Genomic DNA, 26670 nt, shown 5'->3' on the forward strand with positions numbered 1-26670 from the left:
TAAACCCCCAAGACAACGTGGGGCACAGATAACCGTACCACTCATGCTGCTCCCGGGTGCCCCAGCACCCAGAGGCTGGAGCAGGCAGGGCGCCGGGATGGGGAGTAGCATAGGATCCATTTTCCAGCTCTGGCACACAACAGGGCTCCCCCACGTCTGTGTGCTGCTCTGGCTCAGGGATTAAGGGGATAAATCCTGCTCAGGGTGTTGGCCACCTCCATCCCCAGCAGCTCAGGGGAACGCAAAGCACCCCGTGCTGAGCCTCGGCTGCAGGACGGTGCGTTGGTGCCAGCACCCAGGGTGCTGCCAACAGCCGGAGCCTCAGCTGGCCACCCGTTAATTAGCGGGGATTAGACCTGGATACGTCTCGGATCCCGAACAGAAACACAGTGAAAATAGCTGCGTTGTTCAGCTGTAAAAGGCCATTAATTAACAGGCAGGAACAGATGAAGGCACAGACTTCCCTGGCAGCCTCTTTGGAGAGCTGGGGGGGACACCCAGAGGTGGCCGAGATGGCAGCAGGACCGGCCGCTTTCCTGGTACTAGTGTGCGAGATGGCAAACCTCCTGGCAAGGCTCTGTCCAACCCGCTGGCTGTCACCCAGCTCTGTGCCATGGTGGTGCTGGCTCCCTGGGTGCTGGGTGGGGGTCCTTGGGGACACGCCGTGCTTGTTGCGGTGGGAGCACGGTGCTGCTCTGCTTTCCCAGGACACTAGATGTCCTTCCTACTCCAGCAAAGGGCTGCAGGCATCCAGTCGGGAAGGGGCCGCACAGGACCCCGTCAGCCTGGTGCAGCGGGCTGGGGGCTGCTGGAGCAGACCACCCTCCCCTCCCCCAAACCCAGACCCCTGGCACCGAGGGTCAGAGCAGGCAGTGGGACCAGCCACCTCTCACCCCGGCAGGTGATGGCTGCGCCGAGGGCAGAGGCTGCCTCAGCCTGATGTTGCTCTTTGAGGCTGGATAAAAGGCTGGGAAATCACCCAGGGAGCTGAGTGCAGCAGAAAGAGCTCCTGCCTGCCTGCCAAGGGACATCTTGGGGTTGGAGTGAGGTGTCCCATGTGCCACCATAGCCAGGAGCTGGCACAGCAGCCAGCACAGTGGTGCAGGACTGGCTGTAGCATCCTGGGCTGCTCTCCTTTCCTCTCCCTCAGGTCCAGCTGCCTCCACCAGCACCCAGAGCTTGGGAACAAGCCCTCTGCCCCTTCCTCCAAAGGCATGAGAGCAGAAACCTTGCCCTGGGGAGCTGGGATTTAACCTCTGCAGGCTACAGCTTAGCCCAGCTGCGTCCTTTAGTCCCACTGCACTGCTGGACCCTGACTCCATCCACCCCAGAGGCAGCAGCACCCCAGCAGAGATTAAGTGAAGTGAACCACATCTGGAAGACTGCTTGCACCAAAAGATGCTCTGGAAACATCCAGCTGTGCCCAGGCAGGCAGAGCAGGTCTGAGCAGAGGGGCCTGCCTAGCTGGTGCTGCAGCAGGGGAACACCAAGGCTTGGCACTGCTCACACAAGCAGCTGAAAGTGCTTCCCCACACAGCTTGGGTAATGGGCTGGGCATAAAAGGGTCCTGCAGGCTGGATGTCAGCACAGGCAAGATCAGAGAGCAGCCTCCCACACCGCTCTGGAGCAGAGACGCTCACTCAGGGCTCTGGCTGCATGTCAGCGTGTGGGTGGGCAGCAGTACCGCCCCGGCCTAGCCGGCAGGACGGGCTGGCACGTCCGTGTTGTGCCGACGGCATGTGGCATCTCGGCTGCCTTGCTGGTGCACGGAGTGGGACACAAGGCAGAGTCTGTCACCTGTTTCCCAGTGGCAGGACGGCCCCGGGGGAAGCAGCGGGAGATGCTGTGCCTGCCCCGGCCCCTCACCTTTGGCGTTTTCGTGGCAGGCTGTTGTTCTTGATCAGCAGCGACTTGATGTGCTCGGCCAGGAGGTCATCATGTTTGATGCACCAGTGCCGCAGGATGCTTGTGGTGAATTGGTCATCGGGGTGGCAGGGTCGGCTCAGCACCATCTTCACCATCTCCTCGCTGGGCCTGTGGGCAAGGGCACGTGAGGAGGAAGGACAAGCAGTTTGTACCCCAGTCAGCTGGGGTCCCCTGCAGCCACTGTTACCCACTTGAGCTTCATGGGAGCCTTCAGACCTGGACACGACAAGTCTGTGGAGCTGCACAGGAGCCCAGGCACAGCTCGGATGGGACTGAGCTTCCCCAGACACCACCTGGGACCCACATGCTCTTCAGCAGCCCCAGCAGCATTGGCTCCCAGGCTCAGGGGATGACAAGCAGTGTTCAGACTCCTCTGCTTCCCCAAGACTGCTGGCAAGCAATCCTCCTGGGGACCACCAAGCTCGCTGCCTAGCCCGTATCACCCAGCCGTGCCAGCCCCACTCCCTCCCCACCGTGGGAAAAACACTGCTGTGTGCTCGCGGCCTGAGCTCGCCCCTGAGCTCTCCGTCATTGTGGGCTTTTCACTAACGCAATTTAGAGCTGGGATTAGATTAGCCAGCCTCATGCACCGCATTAATGAAAACAAATAAAATGCTCTTCACTCAGAGCAGTGGGATGTGGCCAATCCACTCGTGCAGGCAAAACCAGCATAGATCAATGCCAAGGCAGCTCTAATACTTGTGCCCCCCGGGAAGCAGGTGACAGCCCGCTCTCTGTTAAGTAAGGGGCTCCAGGATGCACAAGGTGAAACACAAACAGCCCATTGGCACTCGGACTAAGAGAGCTGGTACTCAGCAAATGGTGCTCCCAAAGCCGAGACACAGGAGGGAGCTACTGCCTTTGGGAAGGGTGCTACTGCTGGGGTCTCATCACACCCAGGGGCTCCAGGACAGGACTTCGACCCAGAGCGAGCTGGGGAGTGCTAGCATGAGGGGCTTTCCCCACACCTCACTTCTCAAGCAGCCCAAACCAGACTGGGTGGCATCCCCTTGTCCCTGCCATGCCAACGGTGCTCAAGAAAGCCTCCGGCCGCAGCATGCCAGGCGCAGCTCCACAAGCCTACAGCCACAGGACCCTCTGCAAAGTATCACACAGCCCTATGTCCCGCACTTGGTGGCACTTACTTCTCTCGCCTCAGCTGCAGCAGCAGGCAGGATAACGCCTCAGGGTGCTCTGCAGAGGAAAGGACACCCTCAGCACAGGAGCTCATGGCCACCATGGCTCAGCGCCATGCCCCTCTTGTGCAGGGGACAGCTCACCTTTGTATTTGAGGTGCTGCAGGATCGGGATGATGGCCTCCAGAGGAATGTTGTGTGCGAGGAAGAGCTGCCAGGTGCAGTACTGCTCAAACGTCTCCCAGTCCAAGCTTTGAACTAGGGGGAAGCACAGGATGGTGAGGGGGAACACCTGCATGGTGCCCAGAGGAAGGGCAGGGACCTGCCAGAACCAGCGCAGGCAGCTCTGCCCCAGCCCCTCTGCGAGGTCCAGCTGTGCCCAGGGACAGTGCTTCTCCTGCCTGGCATTACACCCACTCCTCCAGCCCAGAGCAGGGCACTGGAGAAGGGCATGGTGCCTGAAACCCTGCTGCATGTGTCAGGGTTTGCACTGTGCCAGGGCAGCTGCGTTGAACAGCACAGGCAGCCCCGCGTGTGTGGAGACTGAGCAGGGGTCCTGGGACCTGGCAGGTGGCACCGGGGTAGGCTCTGCCAGCCGAGGCATGGGTGGCAGAGCTGCAAAGTCACTAAAGCAGCTGCTCAGGGCTCAAAGGAAGAGAATTAACGAGGTTCTTTAATTAATGGGCTTAGACCACTGCTTGCAGCTTGTGTAACACCAAAGCTGGATCTAGGCAGCCATCGGATCAGGGCAATGGGGCTTCTCTCCAGAAACACTTGCTGGCCCCTGTGCACTGAGCTCTCCACACTGGCTCTGCCCAAAACCAGCCCGGCCCAGGGGGCTGCAGCCACGGCTGGCTCCGAGTGCTGAGCAGGAGCCACAGGGCACAGGCAAGCAAAATGCAGTGCTGGCTGGAGATAGAAAGGGCTTTTCCACTGTACGACAGTCAGCGGCTTGCATAGATGAGAGCCAAAGTCCAATTAAAAAGCAACACGGGGAGCTGGGTCACCCACTGGTGATCCTGGGGGCAAATGCCGCAAGGGAGAGATGATGGACGCCAGCCTTTTCCTATGCAGCGGCTAAAGGGACCGTGGTCCTGGCAAGGAGCTGCCTGTCCATCTGAGAGGCTTACTCTGTTAGTTCAGGGTGGTCCAAGGGCCAGACTAAATAGCAGCGAGGGCCTTTTTGCTCTTGGGGTGTCACACTCAACAGAAAACAAAGGGAAATCCCGATTCCAACCTTTCTGATGATCCTTTTGCCATCACCTCCCAGCTGCCCTCACCCCTGCTGCACTGGGAGAAGAGGTTACAGCTGTCTCCAGAAAGGCAGCCGTATCAGCTGCTGCATGGTGGGGAACAGCCGACTGTGCAGACTAGCCATGGGTTTGCGCCAGGACAAGTTCACATCCCTGGAGATGCAGCAGCTGGGACCACGTGGAGTGGCTGCAGAGCTGGGGGAGATTTCAGGACTTTCCTCTTTCTCAGAATTTTTTTTTTCCCCTCTGCCCAGACAGGCTGCGAATGTGCAGAGTCCCAGATTACACTTTGCCTGGCACTGTGGAGAGCCAGGGCTCCCAAGCCATCATGCAGCCAGCCTGGTAAAACCCATTAGAGCACACAGCATGGATCACACTGCTAATCTAACAATCCGGTTTAGAGCAGTGATCCTTTAAGCAGCAGCAATAATACCATGAGGAAAACCAGACCTCGGTATAACATAGCCAGCCCAAGAGCCTCTCTTGGACGCTGCATGAGCAGCCAGCTTCTGCAGGGCTCTTCCTGCGGCATTGCTGACCTAGTGCAGCTTGACACGGACTACAGCCCTCCCGATCAGAAAGGGCAAAGCTGTGATGAAGGCTGCAGCCTTCTCCCTTTCCAGGGATTTCCGCTGTCTCTGCAAAACGGGGGCCCAAAGGGCAGGAAGGCTTGGGGATGCCCAGGAACCCCTCTGCTTTCACCCCCGCCCTCCCCAAGATGCACTTGTGCCTGCAGGGGCGCTACTCACTCAGGATGTTCAGCACTGAGTCTTTCCGAAACATGACAAGGTTCCCCATCATCACGTGGCACACCAGCTCCTGCAACTGGGCGGCAGAGAAAACAGGGTTAGTGGGATGCCCAGGCTCTGCAGAAGCCCTCTTACGTGGGGGACCACGAGGCAAGTCCGGAGAACAAGCAGGGAAGCAATTGCTCTGCCAACATCAGCCAACTCCGCAAGAGCAGGGATCCAGTGGGGAGTCCCAGAAACCCTGTGGGCTGCAAGTGGCTCATAAATGAGAGCTGGGTTAAGCAGCTCCAGGGAGAGGCAGCTGTTGTGAGGGACCAGCAGAGGCAAAGAAGTAATGAGAGGTTAATGCTTTCACACACCAACACCCAGGCTGGGGAGCAAGTGTCAGGCAGGACAGACAGCAGATCCCCACAGGCTGGGTCAGGGCGGGTGGGATGGCATTGTCCTGTTCGGAGAGTTCAGCTGCCACACAAGCACTGGGGACCTGCTCCTTGTGCTCCAGGCGCTCTCAGACCCAGGCTTTTGCTGACAGATGCACAAAGCCCACCTGGGGGCTGGCAGCAGGGAGGGCTCAGCAGCCTGCTGGGAAAGCTCTGACAACCCCCAAACCTCTCTGCTTGGGGCCCTGGACTATCCCTGGTCTGTAGGATGGGAGCTGACACTACCCAGATGCATGGTGCTTCCTTCACTGACTCACCCTCTTCATCCCTGGGAGAGGTGGAAGCGGAGGCAGAGGGACAGGACGGGACACATGGGGAGCCTGCCTGGGCTGTACCAGAGCAGGGACAGGAGCTGGGGAGCACTGTTCCCCACTCCTGCGCTGACAGGTTCAGCTACAGAACGCAATTTGGCTCTCATCTATCCTCCTGCCTGCTCCTCAGCCTCTGCCTCCAGCCTGCTTGGGCACAGGGTGCTGGAGGTATGCAGAGACCAAGGGCAGGCTGAGCTGCCCAGACTGTACCCCATGGCTCTGCTCGCAGACCCCATGTGGGCTGGGCACGGGGGCCACGCAGCCAGAGCATCGTGGGGAAATAGATGAAGAATAACAGGAAGGAATGAAGGAATTGGAGAAGGGAGGGGAGAGGAAATGCTATGGGCCTCTGCTGGGAAAAACAAAACCTTTGCATTTCAGCACGGAGCAGAGTGCAGGAGCAGAGAACTAAGAGCAGGGCTGAACTGGGGGGCGGGTCAGGGCATCATGACTCAAACCTTTCCTGTACCCAACTTTGGCTCCAGCCTGCCAAGCAAATCTTGCTGGCGAGGCGTTCTGGCCCCTGCGCAGCTGGGAATAGCAGGACTGGCCAGGAATGGTGTATAAATAGGGTGAGTTAAAGGGTTATCAGCAGATCACGCTCCAGACGAGCCTAGACAGCAGAAACACGCAGTACAGCATTCTTGCCAGTGCCCACCTCCCCACCCCCAGCTTTCGCCGTGACTATTTTTGGGTTGCTCATGGCAACTCAGCATGACCATGGGGAAAGGTTCCTTCCAGGAGGGTCTAACGAGGGCTTGGCCTTCCGCTCATTAGCCTGCTGAGCCCACAGCAGATCTCCCACCAGGAGGGGAAGAGCTGGCGTGATCTCAGCCCTGCCAGCCCACAGGCAGCAGGGGACGTGCTGCCTGCACCTTTCCTGCACCCTCCCGCACATGTGCCCCTTGTGACACTGCCCATAGATTTGCATGTCCCCAGCAGCACTAAGCACCTCCCCGCCAAGGGGCTTATTATCAATAATTAGTGACTGCGTGCAGCAGCACTGGCCATGGCGGTGCTTTTTGCCAATGCCTGCAACCCAAAAGGGATCAGAGCAAACCCAGGCAAATCTCTCTCTCGGCATGCCTGCTGCAGCTTGGCGGCCAGGGAGATCCCTTGAAAGGAGCAGCTTGGATTCAGCCTTCTGACACCACACATCACAGCTCCTCAAGGGAGACACTCAGGAGGTTTTGGAGCTCCTCTTCGCAAAACCCAATGCCTTGCTCAAGAATTGGGGCAAGGAGGACTAAACAAGCAGAGCGCTGCCCTGCAACGCTTGTGGATGGGCCATGTCAGGTTTAAACCTCCTGGGAGCAGAGAAGACACTTCAGGAATGTCCTGCCTCCCACCCCAGACACCAGTGCCCTCCTTACCTGGAATGAATCTATGACAGCTACAATCATGTTCAGCAGCTCGCCGCTTCGTAGGGTCTCGTCTGGGAACTGGAAGAGTACAAAAGCAAGGCAGGGCTCAGGAAAGGACATGAGGGAGAGGCCAGTCAAAAGCTCCCGTCCCCATAGCTGAGGCAAAACTCCTCCTCGGTTCAGGCTCAGACACACACATATTCCTCCTTGCAAGGTGCAGCATTGCCCTGCCTGACCCGACGGCTCACTGAGGGCTGGACCAGAACCAGCACCACTTCCTAAACACAACGGGGGAAGTGGCTGAGTGGGAAAAGGAGCCAAGAAAGTGCAGGAGGGTTGACAGGCTGTTTTTTGTGCACAGCCTGGAGCAGGCAGGTTCATTCACTGCTCAAGTGGGCCAAGGGCTGCAAGGCAGCGCACCAGCAGGCTGCTGCGAGTGAGTGCCCAGCACATCTGTGAGATGCAGCTGACACCAACCATCTGGACCGAGAGGAGCTACATGAGGAGTGAGGCTGCTTTGATTGCGGGTGGCAGAAGTCAGCCAGCCCAGAGTGGTTAAAATTCCCCATTTTTCCCTATCCTCGCTAGCTTTGCTCGCCATTCCAGGGCCTCGTGCATTACGCAGCACTGCGATGAAACAAAAAAAATCAACACATGGGGCAAAAGGCCAGGAAAATTGGCAGCAGCAAGCTATGGCTGCACCGTTTGGATCTGGCTGTCCAGACAGGCTCCTCTCAGGACATTCTGCCTGACCTGAGCTGGTCACTACACCCACGGGGGCAGCAAGTCTGACGCCTCCCTTTGGGGAGGGAGGCTGTTAAACCCAAAGGACCAAGGAGGGGATCCAGCTGCTGTTCTATGCCAGGATCCCCCATGGAGCATCCACCATGCTGCTGTGTGGTACGGTGCCTACTCCTGTGTAGATTTTTCTCCCCCCAGGCTATTGCTGTGCCCCTGTCCCCACAGAAGCCCCTGGGAAGTACTCATGAGGAATGGGGCTGGACAGCCTCAACGCCCAGCAGATGTTCCTGCTGAACTAGCCAGAAAGGAGGGAGGAGCGGGGCCAGCTCATTCCTCCCAAGGAATGAGAAAGTACATGCAGAACTCTGACCCCTCCATCTATTCAGAGTGCACGATGTTACCCTCCCTCTCTTCAACCCCCAGCACTGCTCCCTGAAGCCGGGTGATCGCTGGATGGTTGTTGGAAGCAGCCTCCACCCTGCAACCATTTCAAATAAAAGGCTGCAGCCTGCACAAGGCTGAGGAGAGCTCAACAGCATCCCGGCAGGAGGAAGGTAACAGCAGCTCTGTCCAACAGCCAGGCAGGCTGTGTGAATTGGGACCGAGCTGTGACCTATCTGGTGCAGATGCCTGACTCCCCATTCCAAATGTGCTCTCTGCTAAGTCCAGCTGGCTCCACCTCAGCACCGAGTGCTGAAAGCAATAAAACCTTTCATTAAACCCAAGGGTTCAGGGCAGGCAGCAGAACTTGTTCTGAACGCTGCTTCCCCCAGACTTTGACACGTCTGCTTGGAGCCTTCACCTGCTTCTCTCCAGAAGAAAAGCAGCAGAGAGAGCAAAACGTCTTTAACCAGGGAGCACAGACAACACAGTACTGGGAGCCAAACATGTGCATGAGATGAATCTGGAACAGCAAGGTTAGTACCTCACCATCCACAGAGCGCATCAGGCTTTAAAGGGGCTGTAAGCAGGTTGGATGACAGCTGAACATCGATCTCGATGGCAGCATGCTGACCCCCACGAAGCTGGGCTGGGGGGTGGATGGAGACTGTGTTGTGCTCAGGCTGACAGAACTTTTTCTAGGCTTTATGGCTTCTGTGCTGCAGTGTAACAGGCCTGAAGCTCAGAAGCAAACCAGCCCAGCCCCGAGCCTGCCCATAGGAAGGTGAGAGGATGCCCTATGCATCTGAACTGGGGTTCCTGGTGCCTGTCAGGGGCCTTACCTCTGTGTAAATGGAGGGGGTGAGGTAGCAGAGCAGCCGTACATCATCTTCCTGGCAGGCCTTCATGTCCATCATCAGACACGTGTGCAGGTCCCCCAGCTGCGTGGCCTGGGCAAAGGACTCGTACAGGTTCATCTTCCCTGCTGCAGCTTTGCTAGAAGGAGACGTGCCCAGGTGAAAGAGGAGCCTGCCAGCCCCGTGCCACAGAGAGGGCTGGGTTGTTGGTGGTATGACATCGAGCTGTCCCTTGGAGGCAGCATGAGCCAAGTCAAAGCTTGGATGCTTCCCTGCAATCCCCACTGGCCTACCTGGCTTTTAAATAGTACAGCAGATGGTAGCCGATCTTGGGTTGCTTCTGATAGAGCTCTGACAGGAGATCCAGCAGCAGTGAGAAACCGCTATTATCCTCCTGCATCTGGCAGAGGTTCCTTGGGGAGTACAGGACAGGGAGACAGCTATGTTACATGGAATACCATGCACAAGCTTCTCTGCTAATGATGAGGACCGGCAGCTTGCAGGGAAACTCAGCTCCCAGTACCAGGCTGTCCTGGCCACTCGCCCTCTGGACTGGCCACAGGGGTCACCTCTCCCACCCCTGCTGCAGAGGACGGTGGGATGTGCAGCAACAAAGGGGTCAGGACTAAGCAAACTTCAGTTACCCACGGATCCCAGGCTTCTACAAAGGACCAGATGAGCTGTGATTTTCCTGTATTTCAAGTCTTTCTACTAAACAAAATGCAACATAGGCAGAACAAAGCAATAAACTCTTCTGATTCTGGAATCAGCCCTGGGGCAAGCAGGGGCATGGCAGACTTAGACCCACAGGGTTCACCCACTGTGGTGGTCAGGAAGCAAACAAGAAAGCCCTAAACAGATTATTCAAAAATTTCAGAACAGACATACCTAAATATTAGGTAGAGAGGTTTCCCCACCGACTCCTCCAGAGACCTGCAGGACAAACACAATAGTCAGAGCTCTCTGTGCACCCATCCTCTGTGTTTCCCCAGCAACAGCAGGGAAAAAGCCCTGGACCTTGGTCACTGTGGTCTTTGGGCCATCAAGGGTTAGCCCTAGCTAATGGGGAGACAGGAACAGTCCTGCTAACAGAACCCAGCAGCTCTGACTCCAAGCCCTGTTCCAACAAAATCCTGGAGGAAGAGTGTACGGTGCTGATTTGTGCAAGTACAGCAAGGACAGATGGAGTACTTAGGACCTTGTGTGCCCTGGTCAGACAGCCAGAAGCCACCAGAGCATTACCTAAACTGAGCTCTGACACAAGTACCTGCAGCAGCGGGTTCTCCCTGCACTTGTGGGGAAGAGGAAGATGATCTCTTTTGAGCCCTGGATATAACAACTGTTGACCAACTCCACAGTGATCACTTGTGAACCTTGGATTGCTTCATAAGGGAAGCTGCTGGCTTCAGCACAGCCTTCTGAAAATGGTGAATATCCTACTGGGAAAAGCCCAAGTCCCAGTGTGAAAGGATGACACACAAAAAAATAGATCCTTACTCCTCCGTGATTTCTTCTGGCAAAACCTCACCACGGAAGTGAGCCTTAAATAGCTCCTGGAGGCAGGATGCGAGCACTGATAGCTGCTCCGAGTCAAAGTCCTCCTGGTAGAGAGAAAGGAAGGAATGAGAGGAGAAAGCACAAGCTCAAACTCTGCCTGCCCAGCACAGGTGCAGCTGGGAGGGACACAGCAGAGTCACTGCTGTGGGGAATGGACCCCAAGCTGCTCAGGAGCTATTTTGCTGCTATATTGCAGCACCAGGAGCTGGTCATCAGCAAGACAAGCCCCTAATTGATGTCCAGCTCTGAAGCACTTCACAATCACTGTGGTCCACTTATCCTCTAATGGCTGGTAATTCACTGAGCTCAGCTCTCCCTCTGCAAAGGGCTAACAGGGACTGAAGGCACTTGGCAATGAGGATTTACACCCTAACAAGCCCTTTCTCTGAGTTGTCACAGGGGGGAGAAGCAGCTCTCATGCTAAAAGGCCACTTGACTCTAAAGGAAGCTGATTAGAGGCAGGGGATGCAACCTCCCTTGGATGCTCAGCTCCTGAAAAACATCCGCAGCTCTTCTGCTGGGCAGGGCTTGCTGCAGCCTCTCCTGGGCACAAAGCCCAGGGCCAAAAGCAAGGGAGCATCCCAGATGCACGGCAAATGCAGAAGCCCCCAGAAGTTCTGCAGACACTATAGCAGCCAAGCGGGGTAAAAATGTGAGCCTGCCTCCCCCAGCATCCCATCTGACAGCAACTACTGGGGACATTTAGGCATGGGATATAAGGAAACAGAGCAGGATGGAGTGATTTTCCCCTGCTAGACCCTTCCAGCAAGCAGCAGCTTGGGGCTGTGTTTAACAACCACAGATAGAGCTGCACAGTGCCATTTTGAACTCATTTAGGATTTGAGTGTCCTCAGGCTTGTGTGTCCCTCCTTTGGTTGCAGTTCTTGGGGCTGAGCTGTGCAGGCTGGGAGCTGCCCAGCCCACACCACTCCAGCTGCTCTGGTTTTACAGTTAGGCAGCAGTGCTGCTCCTTGGGTCTGTGCAGTTACCTCCAGGACTTGATCCACAATTTCCTGCATGACCTCACACTGAGCTTCCGTATCGCTGGAGCACAAAAACAAGAGGAAATCCAAGTTACATAGGAAGATACCAAGAGCAGGGACAAGGGGGCTTTGTGCTGAGCTGGCTCTGCTTGGGAGCCCCCCAGGACCTGCGAGTGGAGGAAGCTTTGCTTTGCAGTGGTGCCAGGCTTAGAGGAAGGCATGGCTCAGAAGCACACGCTGCAGAGACCCAGCTCTGGAAGAATGTGCTGCACTGCTGCAGCACCTACTTACAAAAGTGCCCGAGGTTGTCTGCAGCAAGACAAACAAATTAAATGACTAAAAGCATAAGATTAAATGCACTTGAAGCCATAAAGCCATAAATTACATTAAATCAGTCTACTATGCCAAGGTCTGCAAAGCAAGAGCTTTTTTTAAACTTCTTTAGATGGAGTTAATTCCAAGGTCACTGAAAATCAAGAGTGGGGGTGGGGCAGTCCAGAGAACAGACAAACACAGGTACATCTCTGTCTGCGGGGAAGGTGTCCCATGCAGAGATGTACTGAAACCCCCAGGCAGCAACAGCCCCAAAGGCCTACACAACCTCGTCTTGTCAATCCAACAGCAGAGAAGGATGAAACTAAGAGCCTTTTGCCTTCCTGTCACTGATTCAGAGAAAGGCTGTAGCCCCCAGCAAATTGCTGCTGTGTTCTGGTCTGAGCCTGCTCCAAGGACAACTTACAAGGCTCTTAACCCAGCACCTTTCAAAACCACCTGGACATTTCCTGCAGAAACTCCGTCTTAAAGGGAGACAAGCCACAAGATTGCATTATCTCTGAGAGAAGGGCTCTGGAGCAAGCAGCATTGTACAACAGGACTAAAAGGTCTTGTGTATCGTTGCCCTGAAGAGACCAACATGAAATGTAACACACGACCAAACAATACCAACCTTCCCTTCTGCAGCTGCAGGACTTTATCCTTCAGTGACTCATCCAGCTGGTCCAGGAATGGTGTGATATCAACAGGCTCCTCCACAATCGTTTCTTTGATCGGATGAAACCTGAACTCCCTCTTCTTCCCTGCAACAAAGCAAGCAACAGTGGAATTGTCTATTTCCCCAAGCAGCTACATCTAAGAAGTCCTAGAGGCAATCTCTGTCCTAGCAGTGGCAGTTGTGAGGGGCTGCGGGGGCAGTCACCACCCCAGGACAAGCAGCCTTCCCCCCAGTATGTGGTCCAGCCTCAGGCCTTGCCTTCACCCTTTAGAGACATGTCCAGGTCACAGTGAGTAGGAAGGTGAGATGGGATTCAAATGCAGGGGGTGTCCAGAAGTGTGGTTCCCACTCAGTCCAGTTTCCAAACCTGATGCTTTGCCTGTCCTTCAACATACTCAACAAACGTAGCTAGCTTGCAATTCTCTTGCCACCTGAGGCACAAATGCTTGTGTTCAGGACTCTGGGGCTGAGACACCCCAACTGCTTTTCCACACCCTCATCCTCCAGGCTCATTCCGGGCCACAAAATTGAACTGCAGCAGAGTCCAGAAGCACCAGGACCAAGGCAGAAGTGCTCACAAAGAAGCTGCCACTAAGGGACGGGACAAGGTGGCCGATCCCCATTGCAAAAGTCCTCTCTGCACACGGCTTTCAAGCCTGTGTCCCTCGCAGGGGCCCCAGGCAGCTGGCAGGGCTTGACAGGACTGTGAAAGACAGTGCTACAGCACAGTGTCACATCGTCTCCCCCATCCTGGGCCTGTGGCCCCTCCCCACCGTAGGGGTAGCCCTCCAGCATGGCAGGAAGCCCACAAGAGTCCTACCACTAAGGCCAGAAACAGCTTGAGATGCCTCTAGCTCCAGAGAGTGAGCAGACGGGATTCTGGCCTTCTGCAGGCTTGTCAGCCCCATGGCTTCGAGAGGGAGCGAGCATAATGAAAACCATGTGGCTGAGCAATTAGAGGCCTGAGCCTTATTAGCAGCTGCTTGAGAACAGAAACACCCTGTTCCCAAACAAACCATCCGGCACAGCATCTGCCACAGGGATTCCCAACCATGCAGAGCAACAGGGCTTGAGACTAGTCAGACATCTAGAGAGGACACATGGGTGGAGAAAGCGCTATGTTTGAAGGGTCTAAGCTTAGGGAGATGAAGCCCAACAGCCTCTGCCTTTGAGCACAGATCTGTATCAGATCTACCGAGTCTGGCTGTCAGGGACTGGGAAGCAGCAGAGCATTGGCCTCAACACTGTCTCTTACAGAAGGAAACCTGGATTTCAAGAAGGGGGTCTGCCTTGAGTGCAACAATTCCCACTGCTCATGGGAAAGGGGCTTTGAGGGAACTGTGCTTACAGCTGGTTGTCTGAGGATGCTCCATCATGAAGGGAAGGTGCCCACCAGCCAGCGGGGAAACACCATCTGGCGCAGAGGCAAACGGCAGCTATTCTGCAGCGACGTATAAGTACTTGAGAGCACTGGCGCCCAGCTGACTGCACTCCTCACCTTTGTTGTTCAAGTCATCTTCATCGTCACTGAACGCAGCCTCGGCATTGTCATAACAACCGTCATCCTTTTCTGACATATGATTGTCCATCTCCATGGAAACGGGTTCCTCAATTTTGACTGCAAGAACATACACAAAGGGGTCAGAGCACAAAGTGACATTATGATGGCTCCTCACACAGCCGAGGGGCAGGGCAGGCTCTGCCTACGAGTCACCTGTACTGATAAGCAGGCTCCAGCAAGGAGATGAAAGTGCTTTGGAAAGGGAAGAAAGAGTCTGGGCAAGCGACGGACCCTGGAAAACTCAAGCTGGGGAAGGGCACTCCCAGCAACTCCATTTAACCATCCCTATCCAGTGCCAAGTGTGGCAGGACCAGGTCATTCTCCACCTAAGCTGCCCAGCATCCTTCGTGCTTCATCCCTCACCCAGGCCAATGGCAGAGCCTGAGACCCTGAGCGGAGCAACAGCTTTACCAGCTCTACGAGGCCAAGAGGCTTGGGGAGGAAGGGTTTGTTGGTTAGGTCGGTCCCTTCAGCCGGAGCAGCTTATGCAACAGGAAAACAGACAGGCTTACAGCCACAGTCCTTCAGCAGATCTGGCAAAGCAGCAGCACTCTCCTGTTAAATACAGGTTAGAAATGCTTGCTCTTTGTTTAACCTAATTATGTTAATCAATTAGCCTACAGAGAAGAAAGGCTAAGTTAGCCCCTATGGAGCAGAGAGAGAAATGGGTAGTGTGCATCTTTAGTGTACAGCAGGGCTGAGATGAAGGGAGACCACAACCATCCATAAATATGAGCACCCAGAGCCCTCCTCTCCCCAGAGTCACGGTCTGATCCTGCAAACAGCTGCTATTGCTGCAGGAGTGCCAGGGAAAGTCCCGTCTCTGGGAAGGCAGCACCTTCTGCAGCCTCCCTCTGCCACCTGCCCCACTCCCTACCTTCGATGGGGGGCGAGGGCGAACTGCAGAACTCCGGGAATTTCTCTCTCAACATGGCACGGAGCTCTTTGTCCAGCTTGGGGTTGTCGAAAAGAGGGGCCAGATGTCTGTGTTGGGGGGTAAGAAGGGAAAGGGATGAGAAAGAGCTGGGATGCGGTGCCCTGCTGCATAGCTTCACCTCGGTGGACATGCAAGGGGATCTCCCTTACATCAGGGCTTTGGTTTGCATTATGGACCACAAGCTATGAGGTCCCACCTTCCTTCCTGCAGCTCAGCTGGTGTTCCCTCACTGCCACCAATGGGACCTGTGTCACCACAAGGCACGTGGGAAGGGGAGAACAGGCCTTACATCCTGGGAGGGGAACTTGGCTGATGCAGGAGCTGTCTGCAGGCTGGAGCACCATGAGCAAGGCTGCTCCGTTCAGCTCAGGGACCAGAAAGGGCTGGGGACATTTCTATTCATCTGAAGTGTAGTGGCTATAGCTTTCTTAACCCACCCATTCCCTTGTTTCAAGGAACAGCTCTCAGGACAAGCTTCAGCACCATACCAACACAACTATGCCTTCTTCCATGGTTCATACACAATACAAATGCCCTCCGCAGCTCTTACAGAGCCTGAAGGTCATTTTGACTAGACTGGTGAGACCCAGGAAAATTGGTGCACAGCAGTTGTATAAATGTAGTCAAATTCAGGGCTGTCTTACGCAAGGACTCGCTTCTCCACAATGTGGGTGAGAGAGTTGAACACGCCTTGCCGGACGTGAGCCTCCAGTGGGGGGTAGAAATTGGGAATGATCTGAAAACAGGAGAATGACCACGTTAGTGCCAGGAACCCTTCTGCCTACCATTGGGTCTGTGTCAGCCAGCAGGAGACAGCCAGGACTAGCTAAGGCCATCAGTCAGCTTCTTGGGTCACTGTCGACTCAAGCACCACATCCCAGCTGCTCTTGTTGACCAAGAAGGGCAGCAGGAGAGCTGTCTGAGTGCAGCATCTCAGTGATGATAGATAGAAGGGGGGCCAGCCCATGCCTCTGGCTTTTCTATCCCGGAGCGCCAGCTGGTGCATCTCCCAGGGATGAGAAAAACACACAGAAGCTGCCTCGTGAGCTGTGGGAAGCTCTGGGGAGTGGGGGAATACGAGAAGGGTACCCTAAACAACATTCAGCTCTGTCCACACACAGTCCTTTGCTTCTGGAGGGAGTAAGAGGACTCCTCCCTGAAATCTGGGTCATCCCAGGAACCTTCCACCTAATTCCTTTGCCAGCAGCCAGCAGCTGCTTTTGGACTCAGGCAGCCCAGGGACAGGAGCACACAGAGCGTGCTAGGCATGAGGGAGGAAAGCAATGCAACTCACAGCTCTTCCAGCGCTCATGCCATGGAAAGACCCCACTTCCAAGAAACACCACCAGCCCTCCCTGGGACCAAATTACTGGAACCAGCAACTCTTGGCATGGCTTCCCCAGGATGGAGTGGCAGGACCAGCTCTGCTCCCTGCCCAAGGACAGCTGTCCTTTGAAAGGGAGGTGATGGGTCTCACTTGTCCCCTGCTGCAGTGAGATTCTGTTTGACCTCCAGGGATGACATCCAGCCAAGCATTTCATTAGGTACTAAAGGGAACAATTCAGAAGCCTTTTTCCTACTAATGCTCATCATTCTGGAAGGATTTATTTGCAGAGTTGGGAAGTCTTACACGCCTTCCCACAGTGGCATTCCCATTAATGAATGACACATGGGCCCAACGCTCTGACCTCCAGGAATAGCCCTGGATTTATCAAGAGACCGCAAGGACTCACCAAAGCCTCTGGTAGGGGGTTTTAAGAGGCGAATAATTTGGCTGAGCATCTGTAGCAGTGTGCCTGACTATGCTCTTGGCAGATCAGCAAGGGGAAAATCCCTCCTTAATTTAGCATAGGTAAGGTGAGGTTAAAAGGGCTGCCAGAAGATACTGAGCTACTCTGCAGGCTATTTCACAATCAAGAGGCTCAGGGCAGAACAGACCAGATGATGCAGAGGAATGCGGAAAAAAACAGTAGGCGGAACAGCTTGTTTGTTTTGGTTTGGTTTTTTGGCTCTGAAGAATGGGCAGCGAGTCGACACTATTTTGCTGCTCCATTATCACTGGCTCTAGGGATTCAGGAAATTCCCTTCCTATGGGATGGAGAGGCAAAGGGCCTTTGCCTCAAAACTCTCTGGGGAGTGAAGATATCTGTCTTCCCTGAGCCTGTGTTACTGTTCCTGCTCTTCGTGACTGGCCAGCACAGAGCAAGGGGCAGCCTGCAGGGAGCAGGCTGCGCAGCTCACCACTTGACTGCTCCCAGCTTCTGTCTTGGCAGAGAAGGAAAAGCACTGACCTACACCAAGGTGCTGCTACACCAGCAATGGGTGGTGGGGAGTGCTCAGAGGAGAGCACAGCCGAAGGGCCTCACTGCAATCCCTAAAGGACCACCTCCCAGCCAGTGCACTTCCACTCCTCTGCACCACAGACAAGCGTATGAGGCTAAAACAAGTCCCTGAGGCTGACACAGTGACCAGCTCTCTTTGGAGCATGACCTCTGCACAGCTGGCTGGTGTAAGCAGAGAGCACGGCTGTTTCCCTCTACACTGTCCTCTGCTGACACTCCTGAGGAGTCTCTCTGTCCCGCTGGTGGCAGAGGGATGGTGCAGACCCCAGTGGTTGCTTTTACAGACCTCATCACTCAACCCCCGTCATGCAACTCATCTGGCAAGCCAGGGTATTCCCCAGAGAGCGAGGGGCGGCTCACCCGGCACATGAAATCCAGCAGTGTGGCGGTGATGGCAGGGTGAGGCTTCATGGAGTGATGCATCACCAGAATGGCAGGCTCTGGAAGGAGAAAGCAGGGAGCCCTGTGCTGAGAGCCCCAGAGATGCCCATACTCCCTGTGCCCACCCTCCCAACCCCATTCCTGCAGATGCAGCCTTCTGCCCCTGGGGTGCAGAGGGAACCCCCTTCTTTTGGCTTGTACACACCCTTGCCCTCATCCAGCTCCTAAATAACACTTAGGCTTCAAACAATGGCCAGAACCAACTTCCTTGCAGGCAGGAGCTCGCAGCAATACCCCTGGCTGTATCAGTCCTTGCTCATGTGCCCTGAGCCCTGGGACAGCCCTGCAGTCAGGCAGCCTGCCTGCCCACAGGGAGGGATGCTCTGGGGCCAGCCACTGACCTCAGGGAAGATGCTTGCTGTTACCACAGATATGAAAGCCACAATTAAAAGTGGCTCCATCAGAGCAACTCTCCAGCAAGCCAGCAAATCCCAGGAGTTCAAGGCAGGGGAGGGAACTGATGCCCTTTGGAGATAATCTGCTGGGCTTTCCCCACCAGATCCCCCTACCTCCACCAGCTCTGGAAGCCATTAACCCCTTCTTTGACCCCTGCCCATTCAGAGAAAGCCTCCCCGTGGAGTACCTATATTCATGATGCTGTCCTTCTCAGGGTTGAAGAAGAGCCAGTCATAGAATAGGGCCAGTTTGGCATTTGAAGCAGCAACGTTGGACTAAAGAAGAAAAAAAAAATAAATACAAATTGATGAATACAGTGCTGAGCACCCAATCCCTCTGCATGCCTGACGTGCTGGGCCCTGCTGCTGTGAGGTGGGCGGTGGCAATGCTCTTCACACCAATGGGACAGGGCAGAGCTGGCAAAACCCCTCCCGGGCACCCGCTGCTGCTGTTTTTTCAGAGAAGGTGGGAAATTCTTGAGCAAACCTGCCTGCTTTGAAAGCAGCTCCAGCCAGGGCAGCACACAGAGTGGCAGAGGCCAAGGCAGCCCCAACACTGGGAGATATGAGCCACATCCTCTGTGAAGTGCAGCCTGGCTACAACCCTGAGTCATGTATAATTGGGCCCCGCACATCACTTGGCATTATCTGCTACGTGTTCATGGCCACGGCCAACAGCCGTTTCCTCGGCAGCTTCTGCTCTGTTTGACAAGTGCTGCAGATTGCAGTCCTGCATGGGACAAGGGATGACAGGCCAGGCGGAGAGTGGAAGCCAACAAGGCAGTAATGAGGCATCTCCTTGCAGGCGCTCTTGCACCCCACTGGGACAGGAGAGGCCCCACGCCTTGTAGATGGGCCATAAACATAAATCAGAAACAAAGGGCTTGATAAGCTGAAAGTGAGAAGGTGAGGTTTATGCAGGGAAAGGAGATCCCAAAGGATCCAGTGTGCAGCAGAGCCAGGACTAAAATCCAGAGTGCAGAACAAAGGCCAATGTCATAACCACTGCTCTGCAACTCTCTCCTTCAGCCCAGCTAGGAAATACCTGATCCCAACCTCCATGGCAGCTTCCAGCATCTGAAGGTTACCCCTTCCCTGCAAGGGAAGTGATCCCAGGCAATTATGTGACTTGCTTTTGGGTCAGGCCCTCACAACTCACCGTGCAGGTGGTGAGCAGCCACCCAATGATGGCCCAGCGTGGGAGGATGTCGGAGCTGAGCACCTCGTTGGAGGGGTGGACCACGCCACAGATGTAGCGTATGAGGTCACAGCGCAGGGACTGGCTGTCCGGGGTGGACAGGTACTGCCGCTGAAACCAGTCCTGGTACCGCTTCTGCTGGCCGAACCGGACCTGAAGGGAAAGGGAAAGACACAGGTTTTGCTCAAGCCTTGGGGAAAGGCTGCTAGAACCACGGTCTACCATCCTCTAAGCTGCTTCTTTCAGCAAACTCTGCTTCACGCCCTGCTCCCCATCAGTCCCCTGCTGGCAGTGTCTTTAGAGAGACCGAGGAAGCAAAAAGGCCATTGTGCAGCGTTCTCACGCAGGGTCTGTCTCCAGCTGAGCAGACGAGACCACATGCCCTGTGTGTGTCGGCACAGCACAGCCCCTGTGAGCAGTCAGTGAGCAGCTGGGCCAGAGGCAGAGTGAGGGGGAAGCGAGCTCTGCCTGGTGTACGAATACAGATAACAGTTAACCCCAGTGCTGTCGCTGCACAGCTCCTGGCCTCTCTTGAATACGGCTGCTGTTGTTGGAGCGCTGATAACCCACCGCATCGTGGCCATTCAGAGAAAGCGCTTGCCTTGGAAAGCAGCCAGCCAGGAGCAATGTTCCCCTGCAAAGCTGTTTTGTGCCTTTTAATGAATACCAGTGGTGTCTCAGGCCCATCTACATCAGCTCCTGCTGGGCAGCCTCTCCTCCTCCTGTCGCCGTTAGATGCCAGAAGCAACAAATACTCGCACGAGTAAAGCTCAGACTGCTGCTCTGCCCTCCCTCCTTGTGCCCAGTGTCAGCGTGGGAACAGGACTGGTGCACCATGGACCGGGCAGGAACAAGTGCCCTCCTCCCCTGTGCTGGCACAGGACCCCCAGCAAGCATGAGGGAGTTACCCGTGAGGTCATGAAGAGCAGCTTGGTTTCCATGTCAGGAGTGAGGCGACATGCCAGGAATTTGCGAGAAGTCCTTGACTGGAGGAGCTGCAGGACACCTGGGGAGAGACAGAGAGGTCGGTCTGTGCTCACACGGTCCCGTGGACAGCACAGCATGAATGGGATCTGGGCAGGGATCTACCAACATCCGCAGCAAGCTGAGTTTGGAGCATTAAGCTCCGTTTCCCCAAGGCTACAGGCAGTGGAAAAGGATCAAGGTTTTGGTTGGAAAAGGTCTCCTAAAACATCTCCCGTCCAGAGCAAGCTTTTGTCAGAGATCACTAATGAGGATGCCAGGAAGGAGAGCCTGAAGAAAGGGAGAGAGGATGCACAGCAGGGCAGGGACAAGATCTGGAAGAGAAATGAGGAAGTCCAGACGCCGAGACCCAAGCTGTAACCAACAGAGCACATTTCCATCTCATACCCCTCGGCCTGGGCACCAAAAAGCAGGGCTGGCATAAAGAGTGCCCATCGTGGGCTGTGCCAGCACCCAAGTCCAATTCCTCCCCTGGAGTAAAGGTACCCAGATGTAACAACAAAGATCAGACATAACAGAAAACTTGTGTGTGCATGTGCGTGTAGAGAACGAAGGATGGGAAGGAGAAGGGGAGGTTGCAAAAACCACTCTCGTTCCCAGACAGCTGCAAAGAGGAGGAATTTATGACCTGAGCAGAGAGGCTTTGCTGCTGCTTGACAAGACCTGAAAGATTTACAGGGCAGCCAGCTCTGACGCAGACAGGCAGGCGGCAGGGACACTGCGCACACGAGGTGGGCTTCGCTCTTTTGCTGTTTGGAAGATGTCCTTCTGCTGTGCAGCTGGAGGGCCACACCTGGGGGAGGGCTGGAAGAGGGAAGCTTCAAAGCAGAAAGAACAGATGCCAGTTCCCGTGGAGCTCAGAGAAAGGGTGGGAGCGAGCTGCCCATCAGGGGAAAAGAGCCACAAAAGCACCTTGCCTGTTAAGAGCTCCCAGCTGCTTGGAGGGAGGGATGGGTCCTGCATCCAGAGCCACCCCCTGCTGCGGTTTTCCCTCATACTCAGTGCTGCTGAACTCTGGCCCTAGTCACATGAGCATGGAGCTCAGCATGACTGACTCAGATCAGAGGTTACAGAGCGATACAAACCCGAGACTACGTGGACCGGCAGCTGCTAGAGATAATAGCCACTTTGCAGAGCAATTATTACAGGCTCTCAACAGCAGGCAAGAGGGCAAAGAAGTAGTCTTATGACCAACTGCAGGGGAAATTATTTTGGGGAGGGGACCTTGAAGGCTCCACATGAGCAAGTATGAATGAGGGCATCCCTGGACAGATCAGCTTCTGCTTGAAGTCCTCCCATCCAGCCCCTAGAGCCAACTGCGGGGTTCTCCGTGGGACAGGGAGGAGTGACAAACCCAGACTGGACTCCTGGTGCATTGCCAGACACAGCCCACCTCTCCCTACCGCCCCGAGGGCTACCCAGCTGCCTATGCTGGGGTATCCCCTGGGGACACATGTGAACTCTGCCTGCTCCAGCGCTTTGCAGCTGAAACGGCAAGGAAAAACATGCTTGTGGGTGCGTGCACTTACCCAGGTGTCGTCTCACCTCTACGAACCATCAGGCAATGCCATGGGCCACTGGTTGTGGTGTCAAACAGAAGAAAAAGGGAACCAAAGGAGAAAGAGCAAAAACCATGGGGAGTTTGGCAGTTGTCAGAAGAGAATGAGTCAGGAGCACTGATGTTAGCCCCAGTTTAGGTGTCGTTTTGCTGGGTCATTTGGTTAAAACTAGCAGCAAACCAGGAAATAACCCTGACCAGCTGCCCCTACCGGGGGAAGCAAGTGAAGCAAGAAGGACATTTGTTAGGTGCCCCAGGATGCTCCAAGCATGGACGTGAAAGCTCAGCACTCAGCTGGGAAGGTCCAGACAGAGCTAAGAAATGCTTCTAGTGAACATACAGCTGCAGGAAAAGGTAGGGCTGAGCCCTGGAAATGTGAAACGTGAGCCTTCCTTAGGTGTAGGGCTAAGACTCCTCTGCCTCCACAAGCCCCACAGGCTAATTCTGATAACCCAGAGAGGGGAACTGGGTCCCTGTAGTCCCTTGGCTGGCAAGCCTTAGCAGAGACCAGCAATGACAGGAGACAAGTTCTGGAGATGGAGAAGCCACAGATCACAAAGCTTAAGAAGCATTTAATCAAATGATGTGCCGTGAGTTTCCCTGAGCATAATCCAAGATCTTTAAAGTGACATTAACACGGCCCCTGGGAGGAGAGCAGGCACTGGGGGCAGGGGGAGAACGCTTTAAAGCCCCATTTCTGAAGACTCACTAGAATTGCTGCAGACAGATAATGATGTGACAACCCCTGGAGAAGTGAGTAATTTGTACCAATAAAAATTATAAATATAACACTCTCTCCATCATGGCTATTTTAACTCAGACTGTGCAGAGGAATCCATGGCTGAGTGTTCAGCAGACCAAACGTGCAAAGCTACTGGGAGAAATAAAATCCCATTTAGAAAGTGTCAGTTGTTGCATCTTCTGGACTTTTTGCTTTAGAGCTACGGAGCTTAATCAGACTCTTTTCTGAAGAGTGTGAAGGACTCAGACACTTTATATCTTTGGGCTCCAGCTTCATCTCAGCTTATAAATCAGTTAATTAAAAAAAGCAACAACTGCAATTATGGAAGCCTTAAGTCCAGAACAAGCAATACAATTTACCAACCCTTGCCATGGCTCAGCTGCATTCTCACGATCTATCATTACAGCTACCTCAAGTATCTGTTTTCCAGGATAGTTTAAAGCCCAGATGCCTACAAGGCCTCTGCAGCATTTAAAAAAATGGCAAGAGCTGGAGCTGACCATGGGAAACTGGTCCAGGCCCTGCCCCTATTCCTAAGCTCCCTGCAGCCAGCAGAAAGCTGCTTTTGGAGGCATCTTCTTCTAGTTAGTGACAAGAGGGGCTCTGGAAGCAGCCACATGGGCCTTGACACTGATGGAGGTGGGATCACACAATGTAATTATAGCGCTCTCTGCATGCTCTCCTCTAAGAGAGCATCTGGAAGGAACCCAGGCACCCAATGTGTTTTGCTTTAGTAGGGCTGTAATAGACCCTGTTAGCTCTAGCACGGTCCTGAGACCTGGGCCAGATGGGGTGTGCAGAGTGAAAAATAGCTGCTGTGCAGGATTTTTGCTCCAGCTCTCCCTGGAATGGGCTGACAGTCATGGCAACCTTGCCACAAGGGCGCGTGAAGGCAGGAGGGGGTTGCCTATGGCTAGCGGGGCTCTGGCAGAGGCTCTACGTTGCATGTGGGCAAGGCACAACAGAGACGGTTGCCCTTTTGGCCCTGGCCCTGCCTACCTGTGAACTGCGCGCTGAGGACCTGTGGGTTGTGGATGATGTCCTTCCAGAGCTGCTCGAACTCAGGTATCCTTGCAACGTTTTGCAGCAGCCGCACAAGGTCCCGGCCGATCATGAAGCAGTCCATGAACTGGGGAAAGGAGAGGAAAAAATCTCATTTACTGTTTACCTGCTCCTGCGCACGGGGAAGGGAGAAGGCACTGGGGGGCAGGAGGAGGGGAAGGGAGGAACAGTCAGTCCTTCAACCTTACCGCTGGCTCCAGATGATTCACTCTTTGCACAATATCTACACTCCTGCCCCTGGCAGCCTGCCCCTCTTTTGAAGCTAGCAGGTTCTGAGAGGCAGGGTGACAGGCGGGAAGGTCAGCAGCTATTTTAAAATGTTCTCTCTCTTGTAAAGCAAACAATCAGACCATAAATCTGATATTTTCTCTCCAGGACTGCAGCCAGTCTCTGAAGCTAAGACTTGACACTTGGTCCTTCCCGCCCAGCAAGGAAGAATGGGAGAGCAGGCAGCACTCAGACCAGCAGGCAGGGAGCTGCAGAGCCATCACGGCCCACAGGGCTAGGATGCTGAATGCAAGGATTTCTGCCTACACCTAGCTTTGGGGGTTTTTCCTGCACGACACAGACCAAAAAGTGGCCTGGAGCTGGCTACCGTGTTCTCTGTTAACCTGTGAGGACACTGGCTGCCTCCCTAAGAGAGGAACTGATGTTCTTGCAGCTATAGTAAGCCACAAGCACTAAGGTGCCACAGCAGCAGAAAGAGAATGGTTTTAACCCTTGTGGCCTGAATAAGAGAGACTGAAATGAGGCAGCCCCATCAAAACAGCTGCTCTCCCCCTCTACAGCCTGAAGTCTGATGGGATAGGTGGTGTAAATCAGTTGAAAACCCATTCACAGCCTGCAATGAGAATGAACCAAACACCACTGCCTGTACAGTGCAAGCTAGGAGACGACTCTGAGCAATCAGCATGTCTCACGCTTCCAGCTGCATGAGGAACATGGACAACACCACCACATGCAGACACAGACTCCACAGAGAGGCACGTCTCTTTTCCCAGTCATCCCCTCAGTTCCCTGATTTGCTCACCCGTTCACGGAGGAGGGAGATGCAGAAATCCACCTCCTTTTGACGAAGCACCTGGAGCTGAGATGTGCCATGATGGTCCACAATGAGCCTTAGGTACGTGTATACTGCCATGGCTATCAAGAGGCTGCTTTTCAGTACCCACTCTCTGCAAAGAAAGGAAAAAAAAAAAAACCCCACCTTCAGCCACCTCTGTGAGGGAACTGCAGCCAAAAGTGATGTATAAACATGGAGACTCAGGACAGAGGAATCTGAGGCACAAAGGAAACAGCAAGGGCAGGGACTCCAGCCTGTTGTGCCAGCCCAGAGAATGTTCATCCATGGACCGTTCCCTGCTCCGTACTGGGTGCTTGCTGTGCTTTGGTCCAACTCTTAGTCCCCCAGAAGAGTCCCATCACAGTTTACTGTCTGGGTGCTCACACCCAAGCTCTCTGACAGGGTGGCAGACATGTTCACGCAAAGCACTGGGTGGATTTTGAGGACCACAGAGATGTTTGCTGCCACAACAATCTAAGGTATTTGCAACTACAGGCAATGAAGTGCTCAGGAGCAAGTGCGTGGAGCAGCTGCCCCAAGAATAGACTTGACCTCGATGCTAACACCAACTGCCACAGGAGCCTCTTTACTGGTCTCCACAGCCAGAATAGCACCGAGCAAGAGACAACGCACCAGGACAAGCTACGAAGGACCCTCCCATACAATCAGGCTCTCACACACACCCATGCAAGAAGTGTTCTCATGCTCCCTTGCTGCCAGCCTGCCAAGTGGATTAATCCAGCAGGTCACACAGGGCCTGTTAATGAGATGCGGCAGCTCTGGAGCCCTGCGCTGGGAAGCAGCTCCTGCAGCACTGGAGGCAGAAGAAGAGCTGCCCCTGCCCCAGCTTGACCAGGGAAGGGTGTGTGGGGCGAAAGGAAAAGAGCAGTCATGACTATCAGGAAGCTGGAAGCACCAAATGGCAAAAACTGGGGAAAAACAGATGTGCTTGAGATCAAATACTAGGCAGCTTTGTGAGAGGGCAGATGTAGCTGCATAGAGACGGTCTGTGGGGGGAGAGACATCACAGCCCCATCACAGGCATGGCAGGAATCTGTCCTACCATCAAGGAAGGACAGGGGCAAGCAGTGCTGTGGTCGGTGCAGGGGTTCTGTACGCAGGACTGGCTTTCTGGAAGCAGATTTGTTTCTCAGCCAACTGGCTTCATGTCCTGAGTGCAGGCAGGTCCTCCAGCCCTGCTCCCTCAGAGTGGCAGAGCCCACCAGCACAGCATTTCCATTGTATGCTCAGCTGCTGTCTCCTGCCTGTGCCGCCCTGCCTGCTCCCTGCAGCAGCACCCTGTCTGCTGGGTGTGCCGCATTCTCAACCTCCCTTATCTAAGTGCAACAGATATTCTCGGTCCATGAAAAGGACCTCGTCAGCTTGGTTATTTGCCCTGGATGCCAAGAACGGGCCACGCCAACTCGGTGCCTCCAGCGTGATTGATCACGCACAGCATCCCCTGGCTCAGGGAGCTGTAAATCAGAAGTCCCATGGAAGTGCCACCGCTGTGTGCAGCAGCTGTAACACCATGGCCACCTGAAGAGACACCAGTCCAGTGGCAAATGAGTCAGCTGCCCTAAATCATTGGTGGCAGGGGGGAAACATGGGAAGACGTGACAAGTGTTTGCTTTCCCAGGCTTCTCCGTGCATCTAGCTAGATGCTGGGAGCAGGTTAATTAGTCGGCTGGGTGGGCT

At 54.7% G+C, this 26670-nt stretch overlaps 1 protein-coding gene across 1 annotated transcript in view; it reads right to left on the reverse strand.

Moving 5' to 3' along the window:
• INTS3 (integrator complex subunit 3) overlaps positions 1–26670 on the reverse strand; it is a 43566-nt gene that overhangs the window by 1735 nt on the left and 15161 nt on the right. Inside the window, exons 7-26 of the mRNA XM_069794309.1 lie at positions 24940–25084; positions 23847–23976; positions 20472–20569; positions 19525–19716; positions 18554–18641; positions 17890–17969; positions 15832–15923; positions 15128–15234; positions 14188–14307; positions 12645–12774; positions 11705–11759; positions 10656–10759; positions 10047–10091; positions 9452–9571; positions 9144–9297; positions 7189–7257; positions 5065–5140; positions 3207–3320; positions 3072–3120; positions 1867–2034 (exon numbers count right to left, since the gene is read on the reverse strand). Coding sequence (XP_069650410.1) covers positions 1867–2034; positions 3072–3120; positions 3207–3320; positions 5065–5140; positions 7189–7257; positions 9144–9297; positions 9452–9571; positions 10047–10091; positions 10656–10759; positions 11705–11759; positions 12645–12774; positions 14188–14307; positions 15128–15234; positions 15832–15923; positions 17890–17969; positions 18554–18641; positions 19525–19716; positions 20472–20569; positions 23847–23976; positions 24940–25084 — 2136 coding nt within the window. The remainder of the gene's footprint in view (positions 1–1866; positions 2035–3071; positions 3121–3206; positions 3321–5064; positions 5141–7188; positions 7258–9143; positions 9298–9451; positions 9572–10046; positions 10092–10655; positions 10760–11704; positions 11760–12644; positions 12775–14187; positions 14308–15127; positions 15235–15831; positions 15924–17889; positions 17970–18553; positions 18642–19524; positions 19717–20471; positions 20570–23846; positions 23977–24939; positions 25085–26670) is intronic.

This window comes from Haliaeetus albicilla, chromosome 10, assembly GCF_947461875.1.
Source record: "Haliaeetus albicilla chromosome 10, bHalAlb1.1, whole genome shotgun sequence".
NCBI lineage: Eukaryota > Metazoa > Chordata > Aves > Accipitriformes > Accipitridae > Haliaeetus > Haliaeetus albicilla.